This window comes from Myotis brandtii, unplaced genomic scaffold (assembly GCF_000412655.1).
Source record: "Myotis brandtii unplaced genomic scaffold, ASM41265v1 scaffold157, whole genome shotgun sequence".
Taxonomy (NCBI): Eukaryota; Metazoa; Chordata; class Mammalia; order Chiroptera; family Vespertilionidae; genus Myotis; species Myotis brandtii.
In genome coordinates, this window is record NW_005355708.1 from 5,764,520 (window position 1) to 5,774,939 (window position 10,420).

The 10,420-nt window shown below is 55.2% G+C and overlaps 1 protein-coding gene across 1 annotated transcript in view; it reads right to left on the minus strand.

The window, feature by feature from the left end:
• Positions 1–10,420, minus strand: part of ARHGAP23 (Rho GTPase activating protein 23) — a 42,889-nt gene that overhangs the window by 12,082 nt on the left and 20,387 nt on the right. The window contains exons 13-18 of the mRNA XM_014536224.1: positions 10,232–10,417; positions 8,707–8,768; positions 7,990–8,120; positions 6,905–7,026; positions 6,163–6,318; positions 2,116–2,194 (exon numbers count right to left, since the gene is read on the minus strand). Coding sequence (XP_014391710.1) covers positions 2,116–2,194; positions 6,163–6,318; positions 6,905–7,026; positions 7,990–8,120; positions 8,707–8,768; positions 10,232–10,417 — 736 coding nt within the window. The remainder of the gene's footprint in view (positions 1–2,115; positions 2,195–6,162; positions 6,319–6,904; positions 7,027–7,989; positions 8,121–8,706; positions 8,769–10,231; positions 10,418–10,420) is intronic.

Consider the following 10,420-nt stretch of genomic DNA (forward strand, 5'->3'; position numbering starts at 1 on the left):
ATGGAACGCGTTAAGTTTACTCTAAACTTCATCTGGATGAGTAAAGGCATGAGGAGAGCCTTTACTCGTTCTTCGAAGGCAGAATGAGGAGGAAGGAATTGCCCCACCGGATACTGAAGCAGACGATAGAGCGAGCTCAGCTAGAGCCGCGGGACTGGGAGGGGGAGCTGAACAAGGGTCGGCACAGGAAGGAGGAAAACAGGCCGCGTGGATCTTTCCTGTGTGATAGGGTGGCCCTTTAAATCGTGTGGAAGGAGGGAGGCGTCCTAAATGTCCCTGGGACGATTAGCTATATCAATGGGGGGGGCGGGGGAGTCTGGATCTAGCTCACATAATCCACACTTAACTGCATTACAGAGCCAAATATAAAGTTGTTAAAATATGGAAAAAAATAAGAAAATAGTTACACCGTCATAAGGCCTTCTTAAACATGAGATGCAGAATCCATGAAAGATTAACAGCGTTGCCTGCACTTGAAACAACTGTTTCCAGTTTCTCTACTGCAAGTTCAAAGGCAAATGGCAGACCCAATATTTGCAAAAACTAACAAAGGATTCATATCTACAATGTACAAGAGCTTGTCTCCTATAAATCAATATGAAAAAAGACAGACAATCCAATAGAAAAATGGGCACGTAGTCTGAACAGGCAAATACGAAGGAAATAGAAAAGACCAATAAACTAATGAAAAGACAGTTAATCTCCTTAGTAATGAGGGAAATGAAAATGAAAACAATAATGAGATGCCATTTCCCCTACCCGATAAGCAAAAGTTTAAAATAGTAATAACATCCAATGCTGGGAGGGAGGGGGCATAATGTTCAGTGGGGTGTGCGCTAGGGCCCACTTCTCAGAGTGCCACCTGACGTTAGCCTTCAAAAATGTTTACCAGGGAAGGGATTAAGATGTGCAAATTGCCAGTTATAAAAACAGTCACAGGGGCGTAAATTATAGCACAGGGAACACAGTCAATAATATCGTAATAACTACGTAAGGTGTCAGATGGGTACTAGACTTATCAGGGGGATCACTTCATAAGGTTTACAAATGTCTAATCACTAGGATGTACACCTGAAAGTAACATAATATTGTGTGTCAACTCTAATTAAAAAATAAAAATATATCTTTAAAAAAAATGTTTACCGGGGATGTGGACCTAGCAATTCCGCATCAAGAAATCTGCCCCGAGGACATGGATCCAGGCATGCGGGGACATACGCCAGGAAAGTCATTGCAACATGTTCTGCGCAAAAATTTGAAGGCAACCGAAATATCCATCGGTAGGGGAGTGACTAGACGAGTTATAGTCTATTCAGACTCTGAAATACGATGCCGTTGATTTAAAAGAAGAACGAGGAAGAGCTCTTTGTGCTGACATGAATGAATCTCAAAATTACAAGCCTCCTTTTGTTAAGAACAACCCAACCAGTGGTGTGCTGGGCCCCGCCCCCATGGCTCCAGAGAGCCTTCACCTCCCCACCGAGTTCACCTCCTGCTCCACATCGCTGACAGGGTATCTATCGGTGGCTTGAAATCAGCTCTGGTGGGAGTATTTATACCATGGAAATTGGAAAAAAAACGCTACAGACCAAGGCTTCCCTCCACCCCACCCCACCCCAGGGAGCCAGAGGTTAAACATTTATCAGCACACCACTGAATACCTATGTGTCTTTGTTGTGTGCCAGAGGGTCTGGAAGGAAACACAACATTGTTCATCAGCAGCTCAGCAGATGCTCAAAGCTGGGCCCTGAAGCCAGATGCCTGGGGCCTAATCCTGGCTCCAACCCCTACAACCTGTGAGGCCTTGGGCAAGTCAGTTAACCTCTGTGTGCCTCAGTTTCCTCATCTGTGAGGTGGAGATAGTAGTGCCTGCCTCAGGGAGTCGTTGTAGGGAGCAGTGCATGGCACAAAGGAAATAGCATAACCTCAGGAGACGGGAGTAGGAGAAGGACAGGGACCTTGGCGTTTGTTTGTATCTGTACTACCTGTTTTTCACAAGTGCATGTTTCTTTTGTATTAAAACAAAAAACCCAAAAGAACACCAACAAACCCAATTTAAAAAGTGGTCAGGGTGTCCCTCCTCCTCCCATTTCTCCACCCCCACCCCCTACTCACCATCAGTGAAAAGAGGCTCAGGTAGCTTTCGGAAGAAGGACTTGAGCAGGCTGCTGATCACGTTGAGGTCTTGCCAGCGCTGCAGAGGGGGCAAAGAAGTCAGGCCACAGGTAGGCCCCACCCGGGTGCCCTGCCTCCATGCTAGTCCAGCCCTAGAGCCCAGCCCAGCCCAGCCCAGGCCCTCCCTGGGATCCACTTACAACCAAGCTCTGCCCTGACCAGGGATCTCTGGGCGAAGGCCACTCATGGGGGCAGCCGAACAGAGTCCCCGGCTAGCCCCCTGACCACCCGGCCCCAGTCCCTCTCCGCTCCAGCCAGTCCAATGAGCGCCAACATTTGCCCACCCACAGAAAGTACCAGGTGCCTCCTTTGGTACAGGCACTGCGAGGGACAGGGAAGGAAACCCATCCCCGGGCAAGCCTGCCCATTGGACCTCCATTGTGCCTACCTAGTGCCAACTCCTGCTTCCCCGTTTAGCAGGGGAGAGCCATCCTTGGACACCTCTCTCCTTGTCCCTGACATAGCACACGCTCACGCTCACGCTCGGCGCCTTCCTGCCTCGGGCCCTTCGCACTTGCAGGTCCCCTCCTAGAGCTCTCCTCCCCCAACCCGCAGATGACAAGCTCCTAACACCTCTTCAGAGAGGCCTGTTCCGACTGTTACAGCTGAAGCGGCCACCATCGCCACTGCCCCGCCATCTGTGCCACAGCCCTGTTTCTTCCATGGCACGCGCCACCATGTGTCGTTATTGTGTGCATTTGTTTCCTTGTCCTGCCTGTCTACCTGGGGCAGGGATCGTATCTGTCCTATTCCCCACTGTGTTCCTATCACCCAGCAGCTCTGCTCGCCTGGCACTTAAAAGGTCTAAGTCAGCCGTGGGCAAACTATGGCCCGAGGGCTGGATCCGGCCCGTTTGAAATGAATAAAACTAAAAAAATGTTTACTTTGAATTTATATTAGTTCACACAAACACTCCATCCATGCTTTTGTTCCGGCCCTCCGGTCCAGTTTAAGAACCCATTGTGGCCCTCGAGTCAAAAAGTTTGCCCACCCCTGGTCTAAGTTAGTAGCTCTCAACCAGGGTGACTCTGCCCCTCAGGGACATTTGGCAACGTCTGGAACCATTTTCTTTTTCAGGCTGGGGGTAGGGGGTGGGGACTGGGGGTGAGGGTGCCCTTGGCATCTAGTGGCTGGAGGCCGGGGATGCTGCTAAACCCCCTCCAAAGCACAGGACAACCTCTTGCAACAAAGAATTATTCTGTCCCAAGTTTCACGGTTGAGAAAACCCTGATCTAAATCAAAGGTTGTTGAAGACAAGAATGAACAGCTGGGTCATTGTCCCTTCTTTCCACCAGGGGGCACCATCACCCTGCACAAAGTCTAGGATAACACCCTTGATGGGAACTGCTCAGAGAAACTCTTGCCCAGAAAACAACACAGACACACAACAGACATACACCTCAACAATAGGCACATTCAGAGACACACGGCTCCACAAAATACAAACTCGTAGCAGTGGATCCATAGCTTAACGCCCGACCATCCCACATGTCCTCCCCTCCCCACAGCGTCAACAGGAGTCAGAGTCACCCACACACAAAGCTTGACTTCCAGCACTGCACCACCCCACGGACGAACAACACCACTGACACCCAAGGCCCAACCACACACCCAATAGCTGGCCACGCCCCCACCGCTGGGCCCTCTTCTCCAGGCTGTGGCCCAGCCAATGTGCTTCAGTGTATACTCACCCCTACCCGGTCAGCACCTGCCCACCTCCCTCCACTACCCCCTGGCCCTGATGCGCAAGCTCTTCTCATTGCTCAGCTGCCAAACCCAAGGCCTTGCCTGTTTCGTGACCCTTCCTCTGTGCAAGTACCTACCCCTGCACTCCCCTCTCCACTGGCCCACTTCAGGGCCTGGTCCTTGGACTCCTGATACCCACCCTCTCCCCACATAGCAGCTCTCTCCATCATCTCCCCTGCAAGCCCCAGCATGACCCCCTGCCCACTCACCAGTCCACTCTTGGTCTCGTATCTGATGATGCCATCACCCCAGGTGGGTGACACATCATCACCCCAAATCCAATGGGGCCGCTCCCTGCCACAGCCTCCCTCTTCTGTCCTATTTCCCAATTTCTGCCAGGGGTAGATACTCCCAGCCCCAGCTCAAACTGTTGGCTCTTCTTGCCCCTCCTTCCTCCCTCATATGCAGCCAACTCTCAGAGCGGCTCCCATCCATCCTCCTTATTCTCCGAAGACCACTGAGTCCACTTCCAATATATCAGCAATTTCTTTCCTAGGCGCCCTGCTCTGGGCCTTCCTCACTCATATGCATTAGGATTAGGTACAAACGAAAGCTCTTCTCTTCCTCAAACCCCACTCTCATCTATGCCTCCCCATCGAAGGCTTCCTATTATGCACTGGATCAAGGTCAAAGGCTTCAGTGAAGCCATCGAAAGCCCTCTGTAAGTTTGGCTCAGTGAATAGAGCATTGGCCTGCAGACTGAAAGGTCCCAGGTTCGATTCCGGTCAAGGGCATGTACCTTGGTTGCGGGCACATCCCCAATAGGAGGTGTGCAAGAGGCAGCTGATCGATGTTTCTCTCTCATCGATGTTTCTAACTCTCTATCTCTCTCCCTTTCTCTCTGTAAAAAATCAATAAAAGATATTAAAAAAAAAAAAAGAAAAAAGAAAGCCCTCTGTCTCGCCCTCCCCACGGCCACGCCCGGGAGTGAGGTCTATTCTCTGCCCCCAGGCTTGGACCCTTCTCTGGGACTTCAGAAAATGCCATCATGCCCCGCCTGGGCTGCCTTCCTGCCCGCCTGCCCCCCTTCCCACTCCTCCTTCAAAGATTCAAACACTCCAGCCTGCCATCTGCTCCAGCACTCAGCATCCTCCTTCCTCGTCGCACAATCTGGTCCTTGATGCGAGACCAGCCTTCTCTCTTGCCCACGATTTCACACACACTTGTCTTGTCTCCGCCTTCCCTTCCCCAGGACAGGAAGACGGCCCTGGATCACATGAGGTTTCATGGTATGTGACTCATGAGACTTCAGTGCCCAGATCCGTGGTTTCCCAAAACCTCATTTTCAGCCAGAGCCCCTTTTGTTAAATAAAATCACACGTGAAAACCCAATTGTACATGGAAACCCCATAAGGCGGGGCTGCTCTAGTTCAAGTGAGGATTGGGGGTCCTGACCCGGCCCTGGCCTCCCACAGCCCCTCTAGAGAAACGTCAGATTCTGGAAAACACAGTCTGAGAACCACTGCCCTGCTGCAAACTCTCAAGTGTGGCTGTCAGATTCAGGAGCTCCCCTTTCCCTGTGATCAGCCGCGTCCTTTCCCTTCTTGCAGCCCCCAAATTACTGGCCACTTCAGAAAACACCATATTCTTCCTTTCTTCTAAGCCAGGCGTCTGCAAACCATGGCCCATATGTCAAATCCACCCAGCGGCCAGTTCCCGCATGGCCCTTAAGATAAGAATGAATTTTATTTATTTTTCTTTTCTATTTTTGTTTTTTCGTATTTTAAGAATGGATTTTACATTTTTAAAGGATCATTGGGAGTGGGGGAGGAAGAGAGAACAAAATAAAAAAAAGGAGGAGGAAGAGAAGAAAGGTATGCAACGGAGACTGTATAGTAACTAAATCCTAAAATACTTATGCCTGGCCCTTTACAGAAAAGGTATGTAGACTGATGACAAGCCTTTAGAGTTTATGCCTTTGCTGAGGCCATCCCTCTGCCTGGAATGCCCTTACCTGGTTGGCTTTCTCTTGCTTTTAGTGAACTCTACTCATCCTTAAGGCCCCAAACCCTGCTGCCAGCTGGCCTCTGTCTCAGGGCTTCCTAGGCCCTGATGGCATCTATCTGTTCAACTTCAGTTGGGGCGATGCCATCCCCGGGGCTGGACAGCAAGGGCAAGTCCTGTCCTACCCATCTTGGTGCCCTGGCCCAGTGCCAGGCACATTGCAGGGTACGATAAGCACAACAGATACACACACACCACCTCGGCCCCCCTCCCACAGCTCCCCCGGGCCACGCCCACCTCATCTTGCAGGTTGATGTCACTGGGCCCGCGGTTGAGCTGCTCCTGCAGGCTGGACACCACTGCGTTGTTGCCGGGCACTCGGTAAATGCCCGTGGACTCCAGCCCTCGTGCCTCCACGATGCGACAGCATGCAGCCACGATCAGGGGGACATGCTGGGGACACGGGCAGGGCAGGGGTGTTAGGGAGGGTGAGGGCAGCATTCTCCACCAGTGGACCAGAGGAGGTGGGGAGACCAAGATGGGGGTGGTGCAAGGCCCAGCTGCTGCCAGGAACCCTCTATGGCAGCGGTTCTCAACCTGTGGGTCGCGACCCCTTTGGGGGTCGAACGACCCTTTCACAGGGGTTGCCTAAGACCATCGGAAAACACATATATAATTACATATTGTTTTGTGATTAATCACTATGCTTTAATAATGTTCAATTTGTAACAATGAAATTGGGGGTCACCACAACATGAGGAACTGTATTAAAGGGTCGCGGCATTAGGAAGGTTGAGAACCACTGCTCTATGGGGACAAAGGCCCTCGCCGCCTCCAGTCTGGGGCTAGAAATAACCCCCACGCCTCGCCCTGGTCTGAGGAGGGGCACTGGCCAGGGGTCAGGGGTTCGGGCTCTGCCTCAGCTCTGCTGCTCCCTCTCTGCCCTTCCCCAGCTGTGTCTGTGAGACAAGGTGCACAGCTGCCGCCAAGTCCCTTTCGGCTCTGTCTCCCCCTCCCCTGCACCGTGGTGGGGCCCCACCTGGTTCTCCGTGGCTGGCTGGCACTCTTCCAGCCGGATCCCGAATGCCCTGGGGGCTGCCTTCTTATTCTTCTTGATGATGTTAATGCCCCAGGGGCTTTTGGGGGCAGCAACACTGTCATCTGGAGGGGGAGGCAGAGAGCCCTAGGATGAGCTGGGCCCAGGGAGGGGGAGCGGCCACACTCGCCCACCGCATTCACACGTGTCTGCACATGTGGGGACTCTCAGAGAAGCCACCGGGATGCTGAGGGCTGATGGGGACTATATACCAAGTGTGAAGGCCAAAGGAAAGAGGGCTCTAACCCGGAGGGAGAGGCCTCAGCATTAGGTCAGGACCTTTGTGTGGCCTCCGGGGCTAACACAACGAGGCAGAGCCATTGATGCTATTATACCCAAAGGAAGGGCTTCCTACCAGCCAAACGAGTGTGTGATGATGGAAAAGGCTACATCCCGAGAGGACGAGCCTCCTGCCCCTGAAGGGACACAGCAGAGACTGGGTGACTGTCCAGCAGGGATGTCTTGGAGGGAAATCAGGCTCCAGGCCCTTCCAGCCCTCAGACTCTGAGAACCCCAGACCCTCACAGGCATCCACATATGGGCAGACACAGAGGGATAACCCTGGCACACACTCACACACACATACACACACACACACATACACACACACTCACACACACACATACACACACATACACACACACACTCACACACACATACACACACACACACTCAGTCACTCACACACACATACACACACACACATACACACACACTCACACACACACTCAGTCACTCACACACACTCACACACACGGTCACACACACACACTCACTCACACTCACACACATACTCACACACACACACACACACACTCACACACACTCACACATACACTCACACACACACACACTCACACACACACATACACACACACACATACACTCACACACACTCACACACACACACACTCACACTCACACACACTCACACACACACTCACAGGCCCTCTGCTCCCTTGCAGACCCACAGAGCTGACCTCACTCCCAGCCGCATGCATGTCACCCCCTTAGCAGCCGCCTCCTACCCTTGCTCCCTGCAGGCTGGTCCTGAGTCCTGACTCCACGCGCTGCACTCTGCTTGAGGAACTCAGACTTGAGGCCCCCCAGGCCCCGAGAGCCTTTTGGGGAGGAATCAGCTTTGGGCCCAGAGCTATGGCTGCACAGGAAGAGGGGGAAAGGAGGGGGTCTTCATCCGGGCGACCAGCATGTCACCTTCCCTGGCCTCCCACCACGATGGACCTCCCCTCTCTCCTTGCCCTTCTGGGGACTGGAGGCCCCAAGTTCCCTGCCCCCCTCCCTGTCCCCAGGGGCTTCCCTCCTTAGAGGTGAGCCAGGAGGATGACCTAGGCCTGGAGTGCCTCCCCCCCACCCCCCCTCGTAGCCAGGCCTGCTCCACGGGGGCTGGGCTCACCTCACTTTTCGGTAATCATTAAGCTTCTTGCTGATCAGAGCTTGGTTGGCACAGCCGGGGTCCTGGAGGAGGGGAAGAGAGTGCAGATGCGGTCAGTGCCCGCACAGCCCGCCCCAGAACTCATCCCCCTCCCACCACGATGGACCTCCCCTCTCTCCCGGAGGCAAACCCTCCTTGCCCTTCTGGGGACTGGAGGCCCCAAGTTCCCTGCCACCCTCCCTGTCCCCAGGGGCTTCCCTCCTTGGAGGTGAGCCAGGAGGCTGACCTAGGCCTGGAGTGCCTCCCTCCCCGCCCCCCGTAGCCAGGCCTGCTCCACGAGGGCTGGGCTCACCTCACTTTTCGGTAATCATTAAGCTTCTTGCTGATCAGAGCTTGGTTGGCACAGCCGGGGTCCTGGAGGAGGGGAAGAGAGTGCAGATGCGGTCAGTGCCCGCACAGCCCGCCCCAGAACTCATCCCCGGCTCCTGCCTCAGCCTCGCCTCCCCTCTCCTCCATCTGCCAGCTGGAAGGCACAGACCCTGGAGCGAGCAAGACTAGGGCTGTGTGACCCTGGGTCATCCACTTAGCTTCTCTGAGCCTCAGTCCCCTCGGCAGTGACATGGGAGGGGTACTATCGCCACCTCAGGGTTTGGGTGCAGAATTGCGCACACGGCACTCCTCACCGTCCTGCCAAGGCCCAGGAGAGGTGCCCCCGGAGGGCAGCTATCGTGGTCAGGAGAGTGGCTTGGGACCCTTGACCATGCCTTGCTGGGGACAGCCCAGCCACGCCTCCCAGAGCAGGGCCCAGATCCCAGGCACGGTCCTCCTTGCCGGGAGGAGAGAGACCATGTCCTGGGGGCTGGGGCTGCGGGTGGGGCGGGCAGAGCCTGGGTCAGTGGGAGGCTATGTCCCCAACAAGAGGGTCTGTGGCCCAGGGGCTGGGCACTCACGGCCAGGCAGAGCCCCATGCCCAGGCCCCACGCAATCTTGTGCAGGTGCGTCCAGTTACTTGTGTGCGGGCACTTGGCCAAGGAGGGGCCAAGTGGAGCGGAAACACCAGCCCGGGCCCCTGGTGTGCAGCTGCCCAGGAAGGGGCGCCATTTTTTCCAATTCTCCAGAGTCCCTGCCAAAGCCTTGGCTCAGGGCCTGCTGCCCGCTGCCAAAGGCCCAGCCTCCTGGCCTCCTCCCAAGGTCAATGTGTTCATGTCCCTGCAGACAGGCCAGTCCTGTCAGAAGGGCCAGCCCTGGTCCTGGCACAAGGACACCTCATTCTGTACCACATTCCGTAGGAAACGCACACACCCCACTGACCTGCAGCAGGGAGCTGAGGCTGGCCTGGGGCTGACCTCTCTGTGCCAGAGCCTGCGCTCATAACAATAATTAATAGTGCTAATCATGACGATCGTTCCTAGAGCTGTCGTCACTGCCCGCCACGGCCGCCTGGAGACGCAGGTGCTCTGCGAGCCACCGTGCGTGTCCTCGTCACACCGAACCCCAGGCGGGCACAGCTGTCAGCCCATCTAACTGGCAGGGGGAACCGAGGCTCAGCGTGATGAAGGGAGGTCCCTGGCAGGTGAGCGGTAGCCCTGGGGCCGGAGCTGGCCTCCCTGGCCCCGTGGGGGCTGGGCCGGGCCCTCACCTCGCCCTCGGCCCTGCTGTTCTCTCGGATCGCTCTGATCCAGCCCAGCATGTCATCCCGGTCCTCAGCCTGAAAGAGATATTCACAGAAGTCAGCGGTGGTCAGCCGGAACACGTGCGCCGCCGCCCGCTTTCTGCAGGGAGACACAAGGAGGGAGGAGATACGGGGGAGGAGGAGGGTGTGAGAGGACAGGCCGGCCTTCCCGCCCCAGAGCGCCGGGGGGCGGCCGGGCCCTCACCTCGCCCTCGGCCCTGCTGTTCTCTCGGATCGCTCTGATCCAGCCCAGCATGTCATCCCGGTCCTCAGCCTGAAAGAGATATTCACAGAAGTCAGCGGTGGTCAGCCGGAACACGTGCCTCCTCTTGGTCTCGCTGTAGGAGATGTCCACCAGGCAGGAGCCGATGCAGACGGGCGCCGCCTCGTCCTC